At 64.6% G+C, this 22,633-nt stretch overlaps 2 protein-coding genes and 1 long non-coding RNA gene across 3 annotated transcripts; 1 reads left to right on the forward strand and 2 right to left on the reverse strand.

The window, feature by feature from the left end:
• Positions 1-350: 350 nt before the first annotated feature.
• On the reverse strand, positions 351-10,452 carry OGFR (opioid growth factor receptor). The gene is made up of 9 exons (XM_047068607.1): positions 10,335-10,452; positions 8,781-9,246; positions 8,220-8,417; positions 5,709-5,777; positions 5,005-5,083; positions 4,107-4,185; positions 3,007-3,073; positions 2,316-2,464; positions 351-1,587 (listed from the first exon to the last, which is right to left on the reverse strand). Exons 2-9 carry the CDS (start codon positions 8,904-8,906, stop codon positions 678-680), a joined length of 1,677 nt encoding a protein of 558 aa, XP_046924563.1. The 5' UTR covers positions 8,907-9,246; positions 10,335-10,452; the 3' UTR covers positions 351-677.
• LOC124503519 (uncharacterized) lies at positions 9,792-10,309 on the forward strand. Its single transcript, XR_006960193.1, has 3 exons — positions 9,792-9,955; positions 10,083-10,143; positions 10,263-10,309. It is a non-coding gene; the product is annotated as an uncharacterized LOC124503519 (long non-coding RNA).
• Positions 10,453-12,098: 1,646 nt separating the features above from the next.
• Positions 12,099-16,801, reverse strand: MRGBP (MRG domain binding protein). Its single transcript, XM_047069391.1, has 5 exons — positions 16,628-16,801; positions 15,954-16,075; positions 13,907-13,988; positions 13,519-13,593; positions 12,099-13,088 (listed from the first exon to the last, which is right to left on the reverse strand). The coding sequence occupies exons 1-5, from the start codon at positions 16,773-16,775 to the stop codon at positions 12,907-12,909; spliced, it is 609 nt and encodes a 202-aa protein (XP_046925347.1). The 5' UTR covers positions 16,776-16,801; the 3' UTR covers positions 12,099-12,906.
• Positions 16,802-22,633: the final 5,832 nt, after the last annotated feature.

Here is a 22,633-nt window from a genome sequence, read left to right on the forward strand (position 1 = left end):
AGGGTAGGGACAGAGGGCACGGAGCCAGAGAACGCCGCTGACCTTGCTCCCCGAGGCACGACACTGTGCCCCACATCAGCGTGGGCACAGGTCCTGTCTGGACCCGGGCCACGCCACGCCCCTGCTCCTCCCGCTCAACCCACCCAAGGGGGCGGCGCGTGGGTCCCCAGACTTAAACTAGTGACAAAAGGCAGCCAAGGGACAGAGCGCCCGGCTCCAGAGGCCCCGGGAGGCTGCGTGGTCAGGGTGCTCGTGTGTTGGGGGGCGCCCAGGGGACACCACCCCCGGATTCCCGAAGAGCAGTGCCCCTCCCCTGCCCACTCACGGGACTGCTGCCCATGTCCAAACACTCAAAGTCAAATGAGTTTATTCAGAAAAGGTTTCGGCACCAGACTAAGAAAATGAGCCCCCATTCCCACCCCCACCCCACCCCCCGACCCTTGAGGGCCAATTTACAAAGATGGGGGGGGTGGTGGCTTGGAGGAGGGAGGCAGGAAGTGAGCTGGAGGTAAGGATCCCCAAGTCCCTGGCCTTCCCAGAGCGGGGATCTGCTCCTTCCACGGCTGCGGTGACCAGGAGGGACAGACCAGTACTGCTCCGTGCTGACAACAGCTGACCACGTGGCTCCCCAGACCCGCGGCAGGACGGAGGGCAGGATGCCCAGGCGGCCCTTTCCCTTAAGGCTTTCTGGGTTTGGCCTCAGGCCCCGCCTCTGCTTCCCTATCTACCGAGGGTCCCGCGGGGGCTGAGCTCCCAGGGGCACCCTGCTCTAGCTCTGCCCGGCCACCGGCCTCCTCCACCCCACTATCCTTCTCTCTGGCCTCGGGGCACCCTGGCAGGGCGCAGCGCGCGGCGGGGGCTGGGGGCTCGGCCCCACCACCGGCACCCACCGAGTCGCCGCTCCCGGGGCCCTGGTCCACCTTCCTTCTCTTCCTCACCTCCTCCACCACCTTGGCCCCCGGGGGGGGCTGGGGGCAGGGCTGCTCGGCCTCCCCCGGGGCCCGGCCGCCCGATTCCCGGGTCCCCCCGCTCAGGCCGCCCTGGCTGAGGGCGCAGCCCTCCAGGTTCAGGGCGATCTTCTCCACGTCCGAGGCGCTCCGGCCGCCCCGTTCCCCCGGGGCCTGCTCCCGCCGGCTGGCGTCCAGCTTCCTCTTCTTGTTCTCCTTGGGGCTCGGGGGCTCCGGGCCCCCCTCCCCGCGGCCCCCCGCCTCCCCTTCCTGGTCCCCGGCCCGCCCCGGCGGCGGCGCGCCGGCCCCGGGGAGGGGGTCCGGGGAGCTCCCCTCCCCCTCCCCCTCCCCCGCGGGCAGGGGCGGCCGCAGCCTCCGCAGCTTGTCGTGCGGCCCCCACACGAACTTGCGGCGCGGCCGGAAGTGCTCCCAGGCGAAGCGCAGCAGCTTGCGGCGCTGGCGCGGGCAGCGCACGGTGAACACAAAGTAGTCCAGGGCGCTCTGGCGCACGGCCGGCAGCTCCCGGCGCACCAGCGTCTCCTCCAGGAAGAAGCGCGCCAGCGGCGCCTGGTAGCGCTCCAGGCCCAGCTCGCCCAGGGACTTGAGGATGCGCGTGATGCGGAGGTTGTTGTGGCTGTGCCTGGGGCCGGGAGGCGGAGGGGCGCTGGCGCGGGGGGCGGGGCGCCCCGCCAGGCCCCTCCCTCCTCCTCCCCCTCCCCTCCTCCTCCCCCTCCCCTCCTCCTCCTTACTCCCCTCCCCCCTCCCCCTCCCTCCGCCAGGCTCCGTCCCACCCTCTCGTCCCCCTGGCGCCCTCCCCCTCCCCCTCCCTGTGCCCCACCCCAGTCCTGGAGAAAAAGGCCTGTGTGCTGGACCCCGCAGGTGGGGATTCTGATGCATCTTTTAGAAGGGGGCTGCCCCCTGGGCCCCGAAGATCTCCCCCCACCCCCCTGCATGGCTGGAGAAGAGCCGGAGGGGGGACCCCCCCCCCCCCCAGAGCACGGGACCTGTTACCCACGTGCAGGGGCGCTGGTGTCGTCAGCAGACCCACCCCCTTTACCTCCTCCCCATCCGGTGCCTCTCACCAGGGAGGAGGAGGGCCGTGCCTGCCAAGGTGAGGGTGCTATGGGCATCCTGGCCCACACCCAGGCGGACCCAGCGAGCGCGGCTAGCAGTGAAACTGACCGGCTCTCACGCCCCTATCAGTGGCACCACCCCCACCCTGCAAACACGGAGGGTGTTCAGAGAGCCTTTAGTCACTTGCCCCAGTGGCCCTGGAGTCCCTCCTCCGCCGAAGTGCTCCCCCCACACCTGCCTGAAACCTAGCGGCCCCATCCTCCTCGGTTGTGGTGGGGGAGGGGCGGTCCTCACCAGTTGAGGTTCTGGAAGCGCTTCTGGTAGTTCTGTGCTCGGCGCACCTGACCCGAGCTCCTGTCTTCTAGCTGGATCCCGTAGAACCCCAGCATGAGCTCGTAGGCCTGCACAAACCGCTCCCTGACCTCCTTGCAGCTTTTAAATGCCTGGAACACACCCCCGAGGCCAGTGGGGAGCCCAGGGGTCGTCACCCATACATCCGGCTGGCCAGCGCCCCCCTCGGGCCCTGATTCTTCTAAAGGGCTGGACTCAGACTTTCAGGGTAAAACGCCAGGGCGCAGGAGCCCGGACAGGAGTGAATGATGAACCTCTCTAAGCTGCCTCAGAGTCTCTACTGGGGCCTGAGGCGCCGGCTTCACCCCCAGGGGATTCTAGCTCCTGGGAATCATGCGCCCCCCACCCCCCACCCCCGGGCTGAGCACGTGGCAGGAAACACGTCCTGTTCCCCCCCCCCCCCCCGACCCTCTTGTCCCCCCAGGAGCATCTGCTCCAGCCCCAACCAGGTGTGATGAAACTCCCGTCACCATGATTCTGCTCACAGCCCTGACTCTGGGCTCCCCGATTGGAGGCAAACTGCCGGAGAGAGCCAGATTTCTCTAGAAGCCTGTGAGAGCACCAGGGGCAGAGGCAAGGGCCAGCGCGGAGGGGAGGGGCTCCCCGGGACGGCTTCCCAGCGATCAGAGCTCACCTCAACCTCCCGGAGCGTGAGGGGCTTGGCATGCCAGTTCACTCCAGGTTCACGCAGAGGAAACAGCCTGTAGGAGGCACGGTTACAGGTCCGTCGGCGGCAGGCACGGGCTCCCAGCCAAGGCGCACACCCGCGGTCCCGGGAGGCTCACCAGCCTCTCTGGGTTCATGGCTCAACTCTAGGAGGGCCTGGCTGGCTGAACATGTGCGTGCGCTCTCACGAGGCAAAGCCGAGGCGTGAGGCGGGGAAGGCTGCAGGGAACCTGTTACGGGCCAGGGCACCAGATGGGTGCACACGCGACTAGAGGAGTCGTGCGCGTGCTCGGCAGCGAGCCGGTCTGCCAGTGCTGCCCAGGGCGTTCCAGGCAGTCCTCCTAATTCTTATGTTCTCCTTGCGTCTAGTCGTCAGTGCTGCACAACTATCCCCCACGATGCGCTGTGCCCAGGAAAAGGCCCCCGACGTGCCATTTTCAAACGCACACTGTGTTTGTGGGGCAGCGTCAAGGCTCTCCAAGGCAGCCATGCCGGCAAGGATCACCTCAGGCCACTGTTCGAGGCCTGTCACTGTCAGTGTCCAAGGGGCTCTGCGGGCCCACGAGGCCTCTTGGCACCGGGGCCCGTCCCGTCCCAGGAAGCCGGCCTAAGGCTCTTCCTGCGCCCCACACCCACCTACAGCCTCAGAGGCCGCGCACCACGGCTGCCCTGCGCCGCCGGGTCGCCTGCCCAGTAAACCCCGCCCCGCCAACGGTACCTGCTCAGTAAACCCCGCCCCATCGAGGGAGCCTGCTCAGTAAGCCCCGCCCCATCGAGGGCGCCTGCTCAGTAAGCCCCGCCCCATCGAGGGCGCCTGCTCAGTAAGCCCTGCCCCGCCCCGCCAAGGGCGCCAGCTCGGTAAGCCCCGCCCCACTGAGGGCACCTGCTCAGTAAGCCCCGCCCCACCGAGGGCGCCTGCTCAGTAAGCCCTGCCCCACCGAGGGGGGCCTGCTCAGTAAGCCCACCCCACCGACAGTGCCTGCTCACAAGCCCCGCCCCGCCGAGGGCCCCTGCTCAGTAAGCCCCGCCCCACCGAGGGCGCCTGCTCGGTAAGCCCCGCCCACTCACCACTGGATGTAGGAGTGATTCTCTTCCAGGACGTCGTAGTCCTCCCTCCAGTTCTGAAGAATGTCTTCAATGAAACAGCCTGGGGGCCCCACGGGGATAAGTCAGTGAGGAGCTGCTAGAAGTCCTCCCACTTTCCCTCCCCTCCTCTGTTGAGGACCTCGGGGCTCTGAAGCTCGTGTCTGTGTCATGTGACCGTAACCCCCCAACCGAAGCCCTCGGTTTCTTTGCAGTCCGACACGGGCTCTCCGTTGCTGCCTGAGCACAGACCCGAGTGAGAAAGGCCACGCTGGGCTCGTCGGGCCGGAGGGCCCAGGAGGACATGGGGTCCCAGACCCCCACCTGCCTTTGCAGAAAGGGGGCCTCACTGCCCCCTCCAAACCACGGCTGGTTAGCTGGAACCCGACCTCAGACAGAACCTCCAGCGGAGCCCCACCCCCCCATGGCCTGGCCTCCTGTAGGGCGGCCACTGTTTCCAAGGGCCAGTGACTCTCTGAGGCCACGTGTCCTCTGCTGCAATTGTGCTGCGTTGTAGTGGGAAGGCGGCCACGCCTGAACGAATGCGCGTGGGTGGCTTCCCACGGACTCTCCCTTATGGACGCTCACAGTTGAATTTCGTGTCACTTTCACATCACAGAACATTTTCCACCTTGAGTTGTTTCCAACCACTTGGAAATGGAACAATCACTCTTACTCGCCACTTTACACGTGCGGCGTTCCCACCAAGGCAGCAGTAGTGAGCGACACGGCCCTTCCCAGGGCGTCCCCGCAGCAGCCTGCAGGGGGCGCTGCGGGGCAAGCCGAAAACCGCGGGCCCAACAGGAAGCCGTCCCCAACAGGGTCCTAGTGGGGCCACAGACGCCCCCCGGGACAGGGCGCAGGCGGCCCAGCAGACGCGCACCGTTGGGCAGGAACCGGATCTCGTTTCTGTAGAAACTCAGGTTTGGCATGTCACCGTTGCCATCCCGTTCTATCAAATCCTGAAGAGCCAGAGAAAGTTGCCGGTGGAGACATCTCCAGAAATAGGCTGCCTCCGAGGGCCCCTCACACTAGAACGTTCGGGGAGCGGGCGTCCGCTCTTGGGTCCGTGAGCCTCGACATCCTGAAGGCTGGCGAAGACCCGAGTCCCCAGCCGGGGCCCCTCGCCCTGCAGGCGAGGACCAGCCTCCGCACTGGGAGGACGGCAGCTCCCTCTGACCGCCACCTTCCCTCCTCACCAGCGCGGGCCGGGCGGCAGGTCCCCTCCATCTGTACCCCTAAAGTAGCCTAGGGGTTGGCTGACACTCGCAGTGCAGAGGGCAGGGGCGAGGGCCACGGGAACGCCACCGACATGGGCCCCGACCCGCGGACCGACACGCGGGGCCACATGTGGCTGCGCCACTAGCTGGCGCTGCTCCCCTGCTCTAAAGGCTCCGAGACAGAGGCGGTCCTCCTCACCCCCCTCCCCCGGGGGGAAGGAGCCGCAGTCCCAGGTGGGCCATGGGACCTCGTCTGAGGAGGGGGGTGACGGGACGTCTTGTCCCGATGGCCTTCTCCCGGCGGAGGGCGGGAGACTCCGTCCCGGGCGGGCTGCCGAGGTGTGCGGGCGCCGAGGCGGCTACGTACCGGGTAGTGGTGCCGGTACCTGCGTGTGTCGCGCGCGGCTCGCCAGTTTCGGGACCCCGTCGTCCTGGCCTGGGGAGAGAGGAGATGGGTGAGACCCCTAGGGGAGGCCCACCCCAAGCCAGCCCCTGTCCCAGTAAGGGCAGCAAGGACGGGGTCGCTAGCAACAAAACCGGAAGGGACCAGAATGGGAGGAACAAGCCCTGCCCCCTGCTCAGCCCCTGCCGCAGCCCCCGCTCCCAGGATCCCAGGCTGACCGGCACGTTCTTGGGGCGCAGCACCGCCCCCGGGCCCTGGCTTCACTGCCTCCTCCGGTACTTGCCGGCTAACTCCATTTGGACCGCAGCCCCGGGACTTGCCCCTGGTCCCCCTGCCTTCGCCAGTGCTTTCTCTTTGTACGGTGCTCTAAGTTGTCACAAGGCTTGTGTCTCGAAGGGCCGTGGCCTCCCAGCCTACAGCCCCAGGAGGGGCCCCAAACACTTGCCTGACGAAGAAATGAATGACCAAGGCCCAGGGAACCAGCCTGGCCCCCGCCCAACGCTCGTCGACCAGACCCCGTGTCTCCGGGCCTCTGGCCCTATGGGAGAGCCTGTGCAGGGAGACACAGGGGCTCCTCGCTGCCCCCCAACACCTGCAGCCCCTATCTCTGCAGGCCAAGCTCCCCGGGTCCTGGGAGGGATAGAAGGTAACTTCACAGCTACGATGCTGGGTAAGGGCGGCTTCACCCACCCTCTTATAGGGTGGGAGGCGTGAGCGAGGCTGAGCCTGGCCTGAGGTGCGACAGAAGCCGGGGCAGGAGAGAGGGCCGAGGCAGGTACGGCTCCTGGGCGTGACTCCACAGGAGACCCACCGCTCGTCCCAGGGAAACACCTGGGTCCAGGATCCTGGAAGGAGCACTACAAGGGGAGTCAGGAGGCCAGGCCTGTCACTGTGTGCCTTGGCTCTGACCCCCTCCCCACTCCCCAAGATGCTCCAAATGGTTCTGAGCTCCAGCAGGGGCCTGGGGGTGCCTCTCTGCCCAATTTATAGACCAGGGCCTGCTGGTGATGTTCTTGCCTACCAGCCAAGGGCCCGAGGAGACACCGAAACTCAGCAGGAGCTGGCCCCACTCACCATCCCCAGGTCAGCCCCACGGGTGCACAGCCCAGGACAAATACCAGACAGCTGGGCCCCGTGAAGAAGTCAACGACTGTGGCGCCTCTCAGTGGCCGAGGGGCCGGCGCACTGCTGTGGGAGTGGGGCTCACGGAGCTACAGCAAGGACAGCATCCTCTCTCAATACGTGCCCCAGCCGGTGGGCATCTGCCACAGGAGAGCCAGATCCCTGCCCCGTGACCCCTGGCCACTGCCCAGCCTGCTGCCTCCAGAAACTCATGCCTGCCCCGAACACCATAGATGTGCTCCGCCTTCTGGCCTCCCTGGCAGGCCCAGGAGCCCGTCCGGGTCCCTCTCCCTGACCAAGACTTCACCACACAGCCAGCTAAACCCCAAACCAGAGCTCTCATCTGTCTGGGGGAGAACGCAACCCAGAGATCACACGGGATGGAATTCAAGACCCCATAGACACGATGCCGATACACCATCCTCCAAAAGTGACAGCTGTCACCTAAGTCCCGATAACACCTAGAACCCCAGCTGGGACCACCCTGCACTGGGACAGAATGTGAGGCTCAGGGAGTACCGGCCCCTGGTATTGAGTGACCCTAGTAACAAAAGTAACCAGTGGTGATGAGAAGAAAATAAATCCGTGGCAACAAAAGTAACCGATCCTAACAAGGAGTATCACCAGTGAAGACAAAAGTAACTGCTGGTCACCTAGGTAATCAGTAGTAACAAAAGTAACGGCTGATCATGACAACTCAGCAGCCATGACTGCCAGTAGCTGGTGCGAGCAGCCCTGGCTCAGGCAGGTCACATAAATGTGGCCTCCAAGGCCACTTTCCAGAGGGTGGGAGGTCCCGCGGGTGGGCGCTGCACCCAGCGAGGAGCGGTGGGGGTGAGGCGGGCCGGGGGTGGGAGGGAGCAGGGCGGGGCAGAAGCAGGGGGCACCCAGAAGCAGAAAGGCAGGCAGAAGCGGGCGGCCGGCACGGAGAGCTGGGATCTATTCAGAGGACAGAGCCAAGGCCCCGGAGGCGGGAAGTGACAGAGGCGAGTCCAGAATGTGCCCAGGGCATCCGCTTGAGGAAGTATCATCACTCCGCACGGATCTGAGGGTGGCCCTGGTTCTCCCTGCGAGGTCCACCCCCCCCCCCACCACCCGGGCTGGGCCGGAGCTGGGAGGCGCGGGACGGGGCGGGTCTCAGGGTGTCCAGCGATCCGGAGGGGGGCACCAGGGGGCCTGGGTCGGGGAGAGGGCAACAGCTGGAGAGGGAGAGCCAGGCCCCAAGCCGGGTGTCCGGGGGCCGGGAGGGGGGGCGGCCTTCCCGGAGCGGGGCCTCACCCCCACCTCGCGGCGGCCGGGCGGGCGCCCCCCCGGGGCTGGGCGCTGGGTCCCCGGCGCGCGTCGAGGCTGCACCTGGAGCGCGCCGGGCCGCGCCGCCGGCGCGTCCTCTTCGTCCTCGTCCTCGTCCTCCGCGTCCGCGTCCCCTGGGGCGCCGGCCTCGCCGTCCTCGTCGCCCCCAGCGCTCGCGCCCTCGCCGTCCTCGTCCTCGTCCTCCTCCCAGGTCGAGTCGCAGTCCGGGTCGTCCATGCTCGGGCGGCGGCGGGACCCGCGCTCCGGCGGAAGCGAAAGTGAGCGAAGGAGGAAGCGCGGGGGAGGGCCGGGGGCGGGGCCGGGGCGGGATCGGGGCGGGGCCGGGGGCGGGGCCGCCGGCGCCGTCCGCCCCGAGAAGGCCCCCCACGCCCCGAGCACAGCCCCTCCCGGAGAACGTCACTCCGGAGGGCGCCCGCCCCCTTCCTCGCTGGGATTGCCCCCAGGGTGTCCCCCCAGGACCCCCCCTACACGATATCCCTTCCCTTTGGGACAAGACACCTCCCCCAGGATGCCCTCTGGAGTGTGTCCCTGGGGGATGCTCATCCCAGAGAATCACCCCAGAATGCCCCTGAGGACAACCTCCCCCCAGAGGAAGACGCCTACCTGCTGGAAACCCCCTCCTCCAGAATATCCCTCTTCCCAGAGCATGTTCTCCTGGAGGAAGTCAACCCACCCCCTGGAGGATGCCCACAGGAGGATGTCCGTCCACAGGGCTGACCCCAGGAGCATAACCCCTGGGAGCTGTCCTCCCCAGAAGGGAGGCCTCCCCCCCAGGGTGCTCCCACGCGGGATGCCCTCCAGGTGTAGGCTGGGGCTGTGGTCTCATGAGAGGCTCCTTTGGAGAGCAGTCTGCTTCCGCGGTCCCCCAGCCTGTGGGCAGAAGTCATTCTCGGGCGGTGGGACACGGATCCTCGTGTCCCTTCACAGACGCTTCACAACTGGGCAGTTTGCTTCCACAAGGCCAGCAGGAGGGTGTCTTTCCAGTGTGCCGGGAGTCGTCTGCACCGTCACCGTGGGCCTGGCCTCTGCCCCTTTGCCACATCCTATCAGCGGTAAGGTAAGGTGCTGCCTAGAGGGAGGGGACGCATGAATGACTGGGTGACCGGGGTCATCCTGAGGCTGCTCAACACAGGTGGCCCTGGTTAAACATCCCCTCGGGGGCCTCTCTGGGCGCTGGGGGCAGCCGGTGGTGGCCGCCCTCTTCGCACACATTGGCGTGTGTCAGACAGCTGAAAATCACCTGCATTTGCAAATTCCCCAGTGACCTCCCACAGATTCCCTTAATCTGTGCCCTCACATCTGCTGGTGGCCGCGGGAGTTCCAGCAAAGTTGGAGACCCGCCCCTCAACATGCAACTTGGGAGTGGCCCGCCCAGGTGGTGTTTGGACTCTGTGACCACCGTGCACCTTCAGTGTTTCACAGCATTTTCGCTAAAACCAAAGTCTGGCCTTCTGACGGATCTAGCCAGGAGGGTAACTCCCGGGGTCGACGGGGTAGAGGGTGAAGGCCAAACCCAGCCCCCTGGGGTCGCTGACCTCTCCCAGCCCCGCCAGCGGCCCCTGGGCCTCAGGGCTGCCTGTGACAGCTGAGAGGGAGCACAACCTTCCGACCTTGGCTGTGGGCACAGCTGAGGGCCCTTCTTGATGCGGGCCGTCCTCATCCATTCTCCGGGTACAGTCTCACCTGGCTGGAGCCTGTGTACACACGACCTCACTCTCCAAGAGGACGGAGGTGCCCCCCCCCCCCCCGGAACGGACATCTGGGCATTTCTGTAAAAGGTGTGCCACCGGTGGGCGGGCTAGGTTTCCTGGGCAGCGGGCAGCCGCCGCGCCTCTGGCGGGGGCCGCGGGGGCGGATTGCCTCCCCCACCCCCTGGGCCTCACCTCCCGCTTGCCTGACTTGCAGGTGGCCCCGCGAGGCCCCGGCCAGGACATCGGGCAGATGACACCGGGAGGCCCTGCCGCAGGTGTCCGCGTGTCGGGGGCGGAATGCAGGGGTTTGGCTGCTCTGAGGGGCACTGCGGTGGGGAGGCTGTGCCTTTCCACGGGCCGAGCGGCAAGCCTCCCCGCCGCTGCCTCCCACCAGGGCCGGGACGACGGACCCTCCCAGACGCTGCCCGATTTCCGCTCGACAAGGAAGAGTCACCCCGAACCGCACCTCCGGCTGCTTTTGTGCAGTTTGCCTGGGGCTCCGCAGGGCGCGTTAACCCGGGAGCCCAGATTTCTGCTGCAGAAGTCTTGTGCTGTCTCCTCCCCTCTGCAGCCTGGGGACGCCCGCTGTGGGCTCAGGGCTCTGGACAGCTGGCCGCCCAGGCTGGGGCGGGGCTGAGCAGGGGGGGGCAGGACTGGGGGGCGGGCCAGGGGGGCCGGGGCGGGGCCCAGAGGAGCGACGGCGGCGCGCTCGCTCCGGTTCCTCCTCCGAGCACCGGCAGTAGGTGGCGCGCCCCAGGGTGGCCCTGCCCCTGGTGGAGGAGTCTTGCAGGAGCTGGGCAGGGGCAGGTTCAGGTTAGACCTGCCTTGACGTTTTCCTCAGGCGAAACCAGTTGCAGCCTCGTTGTTTGGCCAAATCCCCACGCCCTCCCGCCCCGCCCCGCCCCGAGGGAGCCCCGCTTGGGAGCACACTCTCCTCCTGCATCAGCCCTGGGGGCCCTGGGCTGGGCCAGGGCCGGGAGGGCTGAGGCCGCACCCACCTGTCCCCGCCCAGGGAGGCTGCGCCGTCCCGTTGTCGACGACCCGGCCCGGCGTCCTCGGCACGAAGCACCTCCCGGAGGTTTCTGGTCTCAGGTCAGTGGCGCCTGTGTCTCCCAGTGTCCTGCAGCCGCTCACACTGGTTTCTCCCCAGCGCCTCTCCTCTGTCACACTCCGTCTACCTACGTGGTGGGGGCACAGCTGTACCCCATGTCACAGAGTGGACCCCTAGGCCAGGAGAGGGTACGGCGGGGATGTGAACTTGACCTGCACAGGCCACACGCAGCACATGAACCGGACCCCCTGTGTGAGCCTCACTCCGGCTGAGGACTCCGGCCTCCGCAGGCCTAAGGGCGTGGGGAGTGGCCCCAAACCGGCACCTGGGGTGGGAGGCCATCTACCTTGCTGGGCGGCCTTGCGCGCCCCTCCCCCCACATCTCCTGGAAGGGCAGCGAATGTTCAGTCATTAGGAAACAGGTTTGACTTATTGACTAGGCTTTTCCAGCATGTTCTGAGGTCCCTGAAGATCCTGCTCCAGACCAGGGTCTACGTCTGTAAGGGAAAGACCCCCGTCTTCATAGACAACGTTTGCCCCATGGCTCTGCCGGTTCTGACTCCCCAGGGACCGGCTCCTCTCGGGCAGCAGGGTCCCAGCGACAGAAGCCGGCGCAGAGTGGGCCTTGAAGGAGGGCTGCCGGCGATGCGCTCCAGGCCCCGCGAGAGACGGCGGGCCGGGTAGAGCAGGCCAGCCTGCATGGGGCGTGGGGCACCGGGTTCCTGCCCTTGCCTGGTGGGCCGAGGCCCGGCCTCCTGCTCCGAGACGGTGGGGGGATTCAGCTTCCTGGTGACTTGTCCAGATGAAGGACCCGGGGCGCGGAGGTCAGCCGGGACTGAGGGCGCACCCTTCTTGCTCTGCCCGGACTCTCCTGTGCGGAGAGCAGACTGGGCCCCGAGACTCGCGTTGCCAGGGGATGAGCTCCCGGACATCCGGGCTCAGCCAGCCACCGGCTCTGCCTTGTCCGCAGTCCTGGCATTTCGTATCTGAAGGACTTGTCACACTCGACCACATTTCCACTCTGGCCTGATTTCCTGTTGGTCGTCAATACATTGTATCGAGGGAATGCTACGAAGCCCACTGAGTGTAGGCTGCGGTTATAATCCTTGGAAAAATAAATGCTTCCTACCGTAAAAAAAAGGGAACTTACTTTGGTATCAAAATCACACAACGCCAGGCTGCTGCTTTTGTGCTTTAATATTCCGCACTCAAACGAAAGTATTTCAGGCAACCCTGGGCCCCGGCGCCCCTTCCCTCCACTCACTCATTTGGTCTGTTTGCAAGTTACCGGAGGATACAAAAATAGCCGCTACAAATCCTCTGTTTCTGGCATATAAAAACTGAGCGAAAAGGGTCTCAGCAGTCATGACCTTAACACAAAACATCTCAGGAAAAATACAACACAGGTTTCACTTCTGCAGTGTTGTTTTCATATAAAACACTAGTAAAATAGGCTTCTTAAAAATTAAATAGTGAAATACCGCCAAATTATATACATCGTTACAGTACAAGCGAATGAGGCAAAACGTCCAGTTCTCAGTTTCTCAGGTGGGGCGACGGTCCGCCACGGGGTGGCCTGAGTCTCTCTCCCGACGGGGCAGCCGGTTAGGAAGAACGGCCAACAGACGGACAGACGGACAAACGGGCAGCACTGAGCCGCCCGGCAAGACCAGCGCTCCTCAAGGACACAGCAAGAATGGACTTCCTGCTCGCTGGCCCAGGTCTCCTTGCCCGCGCCCCTCGCCCTGCACCGCGGGGCCTGGACCGCGGCCCGGCCGGAGAACTAGCACGGCTGGAGCTGACCCGGCGTCACGGGAGGACGGGGAGGACGCCGAGGACGCCTGCCTCCCAGCTCTCCGCCCCCGCGGGAGGTGGTCGCGGTCGGGCCCTGTGGGAGCCACAGGGGCGGCGGGTGGGCGGAGGGGGGCGCAGCGCGTCCGGCCCGGTGGCCGCCGTCCCCCTGCCCTGTGCCCTGGCTGAGCGGCGTCTACGTTCGGCGCCGCTTGGCGGCGCTGGGGCTGGAGGGGTTGCTGTTGGCCGTCAGGACTTTGTCGGTGACGCGGCTGCGCTTCCGCTTGTCCACCCCCTCCTTGGAGCCCAAGTCCGAGGGGTTCTTGTCTTTGCTGGCCTTTTCCGTTGCTTTGCCCAAGCTTCCTGAAGACGAAAAAACTGGGAGACAAAATCATTTGGCTGAAAACAGAATATCCAGAATTTTACTTCATCTTCCCGCTCAGTGATAAAAAGCCGCATCTACACACACGACGCTCCGAGCTGGGCTGCCGTGCGGCCCGCGGGCGGCTGGGTCCTCCTGAGGACCCGCCGTCCCTGCCGCGTGGAGTGTGTCCCCTGCACCCGCACCCCCTGCACCACGCGCTTTACGTGCCGCGGCCCGGGTGCCAGTGCCCCGGGCCGCCGCGGGGCTCGCTCACAGTGTGGGCCGTGCACCAGGCCAGGTCTGCCCAGCAGCTCGCGCCCAGGCAGGTGGAACCAGACGGCGCAGCTCCGGCCCCAGGCGGACTCAACGCGCGGGCTGGGGGTGCGGAGCCGCCCGGCTTGCTCCTGGGGCCCAGGGCGGGGTCGGGGGGCGCTCCCCACTCACCATCGTCCGCCCCGTTGTGGGGGTCCACATCTTCCTTCATTTCCTCCTTCATCTCTTCTTCAATGACCACTTTTCCTGTGGGGCGACAGCTGACGTTTACCAAAACGGTGGGAGACGCGGCCCTGCCCAGCGCTGCGGACGGCTCAGGCCGGGGACGGCTGTGTGTGTGCTTCTCAGCTGCCGCCAGGCCGCTTTTAAAGAGAGCCCATTGTTCTTGAACAAGTTCCCGCCAGTCCCCAAGACTCCCCAGACCTCCCAGTCCACCTGGGCCAAGAAGCACCCCGCCAGCAGCCCTCACTCCTCCCCGAGGCTCGTGACCTTCGCCCGACGCCACCGCCCTCGGCCCACGTCCTCCTTAATTCCCGAACCTGACCCGCCCGAGTCTCACCTTCTCGGACTTCGTGAATGATTTCTTCCGGAAGGACGAAGTTCCTCTCTGGATTTGGGAATGGAAGAATCTCAGATTCGTGCTGACGGCAAGTAGGGCCATTTTTTAAAGAAACAAAGAAAAAAATGTGATTTTAGTAAGTCACCAAAAACGTGTAAGAGCCAACTTAGGAGCACCTGAGGAGCAAGCACACGGCCGGTCCCCGAGAGCCGAGGGGGAGGGCACCAGCGGGGTGAGGACACTTCCTTCTTTCTGCCGGCAGTCTACCAGGAGCTGGGCTTCTCCAACAGGCCACAGAAGGCAAGGCTATGGCTCTAGCCACCAGGAGTCCAGCCACCAGGAGTCCAGCCACCAGGAGTCGTCACCTGACCTGAGGCTGGGGCAGCCCCACTTCCCAGCATGCCGTCCCTACCCCCAGGGCAAAAGCAGGCTACGGCTGTCCTGCTGACCCGTCCTGCTCCCTCCCCACAAGATGACAGTGACAGTGGAGCCCGCAGACACGGAGGGTGCCGGACGGGAAAGCTACTGCCTCGGAAACCAGGTAAGGACTACACAGTGGTGTCAGGGACATTGCTTATCAGAGTCCCACTTGTCCTACACGTCACACAGGCCCCATGTGCCAGAAGGGACGAGACCCTGGAGGCACAGGACCACCAGAGGAAAGGAAGGTGCGCTGGCGGAAGGGGTCTAGACAGGGAGGGGCTCAGCGGGAAGGGCCTCCTCTCCGCAGCTCGTGGTAAAGCTCAGTGCTTAGCCCGCAGACTCCTGGAGCTTTGGAAACCCTGTGGCTCTTGGGGCTGCTGGTATCTCCGTGGTGGGGGCCACAGATGCACATTGCCAGGGTCCCGGGTGACTCTGGCATCAGCTCCAGAGGGGCACTGGGGTCCGGAGCAACAGCCTCGAGGTCGTGCCTGGTCCCGCACAAGTAATAGGCCAGACTGAAGTTCCGGCAGAGGGGGGACCGGCTGCTTGCCCCGGACTACAACCTCTGAGAGGCGCCCTGCAGCTCCCAGGTGCAGCGAGGGCCTGGTGCCAGCTGTGTCTGTGTCCCTGGCTGCACTGGGCCAGGGACCCTGCCACCCTGATGTCTGTGTCTTGCTTGGTGTCCCCACTGGCCTAGAGTCACGGCATGGAAGTCTGGGGACCAGGTGACCCCACAAGATGACAGGTGTGGGGTGAGGCCCCTTCAGGATGACAGCTTGTCCGTGATGAGCTGGTCCCAGCAACAGGGACTTCACTTTCCAGGGTGCTTCCTACAGGCCGGGCAGTCAGTCCCCAGAGCACGGCTGTCACCCTTATCTCCTTCCAAGAGTAAGACAAGGAGCTGCGAACCACCTGCCCAAACCCACAGGAAGCAAGGGTGGCACCACGTTCGGGCAAGGAAGGCCTCAGCTGGGAGGGCTGGCGTGGCCCTAAGTCAGCCAGGGGGGCAGAGACTCAGCCCTGCCCCGGCACTAGTGCCTACCCCTTTGCTTGCCTGTAGCTCCCGCTGCCCCCCAGCCCCAGGGGTCCACACCTCCTCTGAGCTCCTCGACCCCCCATCGCCTGCTGCCACAGAGCCCTGACGCCTGCTGTTCCTCTGCGGGGAATGTCCACTGTCTCCTCTGGCCATCCTGGCTTCCCAGCTGACCTGCCTGCCTTTCGATGAAACTGGCCGGGGGTTCTGTGGCGACAGGGCCCCGGCCTGCCTGGTGCCCACAGAAGCCACCATATTCACCTGAATGTGACTCGGATCCAGTCAACTTCCTGCCTGGCGCGCCGTGGGGCCTCCCGTGTGACTGCCGGGGCCTCACGCCTCCTCCACGGGCCTCAGCTCCGCACTTATCTCCCCGGAGAGACTTTTGCTAACCACCCCACATAAAGAAGGCTCCTGGAGGGCAACCAGCTACCCCCACTGCGTTTGTGAACTACTTGAGGTGCCTTGTTTAGTTACTGGTGCCCCCCCCCCCCGGGGAGGTCCACAGGCCACAGGGCTCCCTGAAGAGCAGCTCTGTCTGGGGTCGGGGGGCCCTGGCCTGAGGACCAGGGAGGGTGGGATCCAGCTCACCAGTGCCTGCATGTCATACATGGTGCTCAGGTGGTCCCAGATGACCTTGGATGGGACCTGCCGACCAATGTTCTGGCTGAACTTGTCCCGGATACAGATCATGTGGAAGTGTCGATTAACACCTGTGGGAAGAGGGGGTCACCTGTGAGGAGGGGGGAGGTGGAAGGCAGTGAGGGAGCTGGAAGCAGGGGTCAGCAGGGGAGAAGTAAAGATGGGGGCAGGAGGGTGGGTGTAGGAGGTGCGAAAGGAGGGTATTGGGGGGGCAGGGTGGAGGAGGGCGAGTGGGTGCAGGAGGGGCACAGCAGGGGCCAGGGGGAGGGTGTAGGGGGGGCATCAGGGGCCAGAGGGAAGGTGCAGGGGGGCGGCAGCAGGGGCCAGAGGGAGGGTGCAGGGGCGCAGCAGGGGCCAGAGGGAGGGTACAGGACGGGCAGAAGGGGCCAGAGGGAGGGCAGAGGGGTGCAGGAAGGGCCATAGGGAGGGTACGGGAAGGCGGAGGGGCGCAGGGGAGGGGTGCAGGAGGGGGTAGCGTCAGCGGAGGTGGGGTGGGTGGGCGCAGGGGTCGGAGGAGGCGCAGGTGGGTGGGCGGGCGTGGGAGGCCCCGCCCCGCGCCCCGGCCGTTGCCCGGCCCGCCCCGCCCCCACGCGGGTCCGCGGCCTCGGCGGCGCTCCGCTCACCGACGGGCTTGTGGCCCAGCATGGCGTGGAAGAGGCACACCTCCACCTCGGGGCTCCACACCACCGTCTCCTCGGCCGGGCTGGTGGCCGCCTCCCCCGGCCCCTTGTCGCCCGGCGCGCCGCCGCCGCCCACCTCAGCCTCCCCCATGGCCCGGCCGCCCAGCGACGAGCCCCCGGCGGGAGCGGGCGCGGCCACGGCCTCGGCGCAGGCGCACTTGCGGGACGGCCGCGCGCGCGCGCGCGCGGCGGGCTCGCGCTCGGGTTCGCGCGCGGCGCCGGCGCAGGCGCAGCGGAGGGTTGGGCCCCGCGGCTCCCCCTGGCGGCCCGGCCCCGCGGCGCAGCGCGGTCGGCGCGGGCGGGCTGCGGAAGCGCGGGGGAGAGGTTGCGGCGCCTGCGGCGCGGCTCCGGGTGAGGCTCCTCTGAGCTGTGCGCTCTTCGAGGCGGGGCTGCCAGCAGCACGTCCCCGTCTGAGGAGCTTAGGAAGAAGAACGGGCCACTGACAGCGCCTGCCGGCGTGGGCTCCCTGCGACCGCCGCTGCCCCGGCCAGACCTGGCCTTGACCGCGGGCTTCGGTGGGGTCCACCCCCCCCGCCACCGCCGGCCACGGAGGGGGCAGGGCCAAGGCGGGGCAGCCGACATCACCCAATCAGGGCCGCCGACTCCGCCCCGTCCCGCGGACGGCGCCCCGCCCCTCCCCAGGCCCCGCCCACCGCGCTGTCAAGGCGCCGGACCCGCTGCGGCCTGCGCGCTTCCCCTCCCGCCGGGTTGTGGACTCTCGGTCCCGCTGCCGGGACCCCTTCCGGGCAAGGCGCCGAGCGTCTCTAGGCCTCAGTTTCCGCCTCCGTGCAATGGAAGCAACAACGGCGCATTCCTCAGGGGTCCTGATGAAGGCTGGGGGCCCTTCCCGCTGTCTGCTCTGGTGCCCCAGACCTGGGCCTGACGCGGACGCACGCCCAGGCTTCACAGTTAACTGCTGGTGTCACATTGCTGAGCGCTGCCCCTTGGCCGGCGCAGGCTCCGGTCAGCCACACCCCCGGGGACAGCCCGGAGGAGTCCAGGCTCAGTTGCCTGGGGCCTGAGTCCTGCCTGTGAAGGGGGCTGCTGATGATACCGGTCCCCTCAGTGGCACATGGGAGCTGTGGCCCTCTTGTCCGGGGGGTCGGGAGAGGCCCCTGGGGTGGCAACCTTGGACATGCGGGACAGGCAAAGGGACGGAAGGAGAGGCATGTGTGGCCCTGGGCTGGAAACACAGCGGGCCTGGCCTGGCGGGCTAGGGTGGGTCATGGGTGGTGGCTTCTGGAGGTCAGTTCCTCCTCACTCAGTCCTTGACCAGGGACCGTGGCGAGGCGTCTCACCCTGACCCCCAGACGAGAGGATCTCACTTGTTCCCTCGTGTTCATACCCCTCAGCAGGGGTTCTGCCGTGCTCCCTGCCTACTTGTCATTGCAAACCATTGGTGACAGCGTCGGTCTTCCCTGCCAGGTTATCAGTCAGATCCAGGGGACCAGGGCTGACCTGGCACAGAGCAGGTGGACAGTGACCGTTCGTGGACCCAATGACCAACTGACCAACTCACTTTCTTGATCACTAGGGCTAAATGATCCCCCCCCACTGCCCACTGCCACTTGTGATGTCCACATCTTAAAAAGATGCATTTGGCCGCCCAAGCCTCTGAGTCCCAGCAATGGGGGGGCTTGGACCCCCAGATGGGAAACATCTAGGCCCTGGAAAGGGATTTCTCCATGAGCCATCCGGTTTATACATGAGCCATCTGGTTTATACATCAGTCTTGTATGAGTTTGGCTACTGTGAATTATTCCCAAGACCAGGTCTGGGTTCTGCCCAAGTGGAGTTTCTTGCCCGGGAACTGATGTCATCTCTGGAAAGCAGTGACCATCACTTATAAAAGGGTACCTATCTTTCACTCCTAAGGGGACACCGGGCTCTTAGTTGTGAGAGCTGGGTTCAGAGGAAGGAGTGTTTGGAAGGCTTTGGTCAAACATCCCCTTGTGTGTCCACCTTCCCTTGGGCGCACTGTCCTCCCCTCCGACGGAGTCTCTGGGACAGAAATAGAATTCCGCCCCAGCATGGCTGGCACTGGCCCCCCTCTGCTGCTCTCACACTGGAGCTCACACCCGAGGCAGTGGAGGGATACGCTCATGTGGGAAGCGCAGCCCCCACTCGCTCATATCTGCCTGCTCTACCATGGCCGCCTCGCGCCTCGTCCTGACCTCTGGACATCAAGGACAGCAACATCATCCCTGTTCCTGGGCTGAGGGACCTCCGAGGTGTGAGGTGCCCCAGGGACCCAGTGGCTGCCAGCCAGGGCGGCTGAGACTTCTCCTTCAGGGTCAGCTGTGGCTTGCGGCCCCACATCACACCTCTAGAGGGCGTCTCCCACCCATTGTTTGGACTCAGACCGGGGCTCCTGTCTCAGAACCCTGCAGGCAGGAACCACACTTCGTCTTCCCTTGGCAGCTGGCCCAGAGGGCCGGTCACGGCCTTTTGAAAAGAAAGTCTAATTCTTCCGATGGGCATCATCGCCGGGATGACCCCAAGGACGTTTATCCTGCCCACGGCGCACGGCTCTGTGGTCAGCTCCGTGGATCCTCACAGATCCTGTCCCGGTACCATTACCGTCCCCATCATGTCACCTGCATGGCTAAGCCTGGTCCAGGGGAGGAGGGGAGCCGTGGGGTGCCAGGCTCAGCTGCCGGTCACTCCTGACTGGTCAGGGGGGTGTTGCCTTCTCTGTCGGGTTGCCAGATTTGACATATAAAACCAGGGGCACCTGGTGGCTCAGTCGGTTGAGTGTCTGCCTCTTGATTTCGGCTCAGGTCACGATCTCATGGTTTGTGATCGAGCCCCACATCGGGGCTGCGCTGACAGTCAGGAGCCTGCTTAGGATTCTCTCTCCCCCCTCTCTCTGCCCCTCTCCCACCCTCCCTCTCTGTCTCTCAAAATAAATAAATAAACTTAAAAAAAGAAGATTCTCTCTGCCCCTCGCCCCTACTCGCACGTGCTCTCTCCCTAAAATAAAAAAATGTGATGATGCTCAGTCACATTTGAATTTCAGATAAATAATGAGTCATTTTGCAGTGAAGGTATGTGTCAAATATTGTGTGGGATGCACTTACATTCAAAGTTACTCTTTGTTTATTTAAAGCACAAATTTAACTGGATGTTCTGTATTCTATCTGACGATCGCGTTCCTTTTGCCCGAATTACTTTCTGGTCCGCAGATTTTTTTTTTTTTTTTTAATGTTTGTTTGTTTTTAAGGAGGAGAGAGTGTGCTCAGGGGAGGGACAGAGAGAGAGGGAGACACAGCACCCGAAGCGGGCTCCAGGCCCTGAGCTGTCAGCACAGAGCCCGATGCCGGGCTCAAACCCACGAGCCGTGAGATCATGACCCGAGCCGAAGTCGGACGCCCAGCCGACTGAGCCACCCAGGCGCGCCTGGTCAGCAGCTTGATTTGTCTTGACATATGGAGACTGCTGGGGCCACAGTGTTCTGTCCGTCTCTCCCCAGACTGAGCCTTGTGAATTCGAGACAGGCAGGTCCTGTCACCGCTGGGAGCTCATTAGGATTTGTAGGCGGAGTGAGCCACTTGGGCTGGGATGGCCAAGGGCAGACCCCGGGCCCTGGCTTCCCAGGCGCTGATTTTGTGGGTGCAGAGGGCCCCCAGGTAAGAGCACACGACAATCGATTTCACCACCTCTGCCTTGAGGGATAGGCCCCTTGTGCGTGTGTCCACTTCATGTCCCCGCGCTCGGGGCTGGACCACGAAGAGGAGGGGTCAGCTCTGGCGGCCTGGTGCCCTGGCAGGGCGCGGCCCCTCCCAGCAGCTCCTGTCACACGGGGGCTCGTCAGAACGGCAGATTCCGCAGGGTGGGCCCACGCACACGTCCGTGACACCCAGCTAGCTCTGCCGAGTCAGCCGGGGGTGGGGGGCAGCCCGCCAGGGTGCTCAGGTGAGGACCACAGAGGGGTTCCGCCCAGCAGCCTCTCTCCAAGTTCTCAAGTGGCCGTGACGAGGGGTGGGGTCAGGCTGAGCTGCTCTCTATTGTGTTTTCTTGTTCTGATTTCCTGGGGGAGGGGAGCCTCAAGTTTACTGCCTGTCAGGGGACAAGGGGCCTTCCCAGCCTGTGACAACCGATGGCTTCACCTGTGACTGCAGGGACCAAACAGTCAGGAAATACCCTGGTTATCATCATCCCCCTCGTGGGCGCGGAAACTGAGGCACAGGAGCGCCGGGTAAGTGATCTGCTATAGCAGCTGGGAAGCTGGCTTTGGCCCTGTGTCCTCACCTTCCCTGAGAGCGGGGGTCCCGGGGGAGGACACTCATTTCTTTCTCCCCCTTCGGGGACTGACCAGTCTGTCCCTCCTCCTCTTCCCACGGCCCCGAGGGAGCCTGAGGACCAGTTTGCAGGAATCTCCCCCCCGCCCAGGACGGGCGTCACCACTGAGGGCAGTGGGGAGTGTGGGCAGGGGCGCAGGGAAGGGGGCCCTACCGCAGGCAGGACGTTCTGGGTTTAGTCTCAGCTTCTTGGCTAGACATGGCCCAGCCCCAGGGGACAAGGAGCAGACCCTTGGCTCCCGAGGCTGGTAGCAGACTCCCACCCCCGAGAAGGCTCTGGGCCGACCCAGCACGGCCCCTGCCCCCTGCAGCCCCAACCCCCGCACTTTTCAAGACGGAGGACCGTGCCGTAGCAGTCGCCGAGTGCCATGAAGGCTGCGCCTGGGCTGCTGGTCGTGGCAGCCCTCGAGCCAGTTTCAAGGGGACCAATGAGGGGCTGAGTTTATTTTTAAAAGATAGAATCTTTCCCCATCAGTTCAGCTCCCAGTGGCCAGCATGGCTTCCTTGTGCAACAACAGAAGGAAATGATTCATCGGGTCAATGTGGAGAACGTTCTCTTTGTAAAAGGGAACAATTCTTTTTTTAAAAAAGTTTATTTACTTATCGCGCGCGCGCGTGTGTGTGAGAGAGAGACAGGGAGAGAGCACGTGTGGGGGAAGGGCAGAGAGAGAGAGAGAGAGAGATTGAGAATCCCAAGCAGGCTCCACGCTGCCAGCACAGAGCCCGACGAGGGGATCAAGTTCATGATTCGTGAGATCACGACCTGAGCCGAAATCAACAGTCGGACGCTTCACCGACTGAGCCCCCCGGGGGGGCCCCAGGGAAAAGTCATCCTGAAAGAAACCCCCGATGGCCCACACTTCCCCTGAGCCAGGCTCTGCCGCATTCTGGCCTCGGTGTGTTTCTGTCCCCCATGGGGAGGTTAGACGCGGGGCTTGTCAGCTGGAACCCTGGGGGGGACGAACCAGAGAGGGGACCAGGAAGTGAGCCCCTGGGCTCCCCGTGTACCTAGCGGCACTGAAGTGGGAGGGTGCACCTGCGGGTGACGTCTCAGGCCCCGGAGATAAGGAGAAAAGGCACGAACTTCCGGGAGAAACAGTGGAGTGGCCCCAGGACAACTCAGGGCCAGAATGATGGCGGGCTCGGGCCGGCAAAGGTCACAAGGAAAGCAGTGCTGGGCCCAGAGCCCCCGGCCGGGCCACAGCCTCATCCAGCGTGGGGACCAGGTGCTGTGAGGGCACCGGCATGAATGGAACACGAGGTTCAGGATGCAGCCCGGTGCACGGCCAGGAGACCATTACCCTGTGCCTTCTCCCCCTCTAACCCTTCCCGACGCTTTTACTTTTATTAAAAAAAAAAGAAGAAGAAGAAGAAGAGGAAAATACAGGGGCACCTGGGTAGCTCAGTTGGTGAAGCATCTGACTTCAGCTCAGGTCATGATCTCACGGCCCGTGGGTTCGAGCCCCACTTCGGGCTCTGTGCTGACCGCTTGGACCCTGGAGCTGCTTCGGGTTCTGTGTCTCCCTCTCTGTCTCTGCCCCTCCCTTGCTCCTGCTTTCTCTCTCTCTCTCTCAAAAATAAATAAACGTTAAGAGAAAAAACAAAACAAAAAACTCCCTGAAAATACAGAAAGGGGATTATCTCCAGG

Source organism: Lynx rufus, unplaced genomic scaffold (assembly GCF_022079265.1).
Source record: "Lynx rufus isolate CCGP_SWC_20201006 ecotype Redwood Valley unplaced genomic scaffold, mLynRuf1.p SCAF_8, whole genome shotgun sequence".
Taxonomy (NCBI): Eukaryota; Metazoa; Chordata; class Mammalia; order Carnivora; family Felidae; genus Lynx; species Lynx rufus.

Excerpts from the sequence above, each read along its gene's own strand:
- MRGBP (XM_047069391.1), bottom strand. The coding sequence starts at position 16,775 with ATGGGGGAGGCTGAGGTGGGCGGCGGCGGCGCGCCGGGCGACAAGGGG. Across the intron at positions 16,076-16,627 it reads GCTGGGCCACAAGCCCGTCG|GTGTTAATCGACACTTCCAC; the intron begins GTGAGCGGAGCG and ends CTCTTCCCACAG. Across the intron at positions 13,594-13,906 it reads CATTCACGAAGTCCGAGAAG|GAAAAGTGGTCATTGAAGAA; the intron begins GTGAGACTCGGG and ends GTCGCCCCACAG.
- OGFR (XM_047068607.1), bottom strand. The coding sequence starts at position 8,906 with ATGCTCCTGGGGTCAGCCCTGTGGACGGACATCCTCCTGTGGGCATCC. Across the intron at positions 3,074-4,106 it reads AATCACTCCTACATCCAGTG|GCTGTTTCCTCTGCGTGAAC; the intron begins GTGAGTGGGCGG and ends TGCCTCCTACAG. Across the intron at positions 1,588-2,315 it reads CGCTTCCAGAACCTCAACTG|GCACAGCCACAACAACCTCC; the intron begins GTGAGGACCGCC and ends TCCCGGCCCCAG.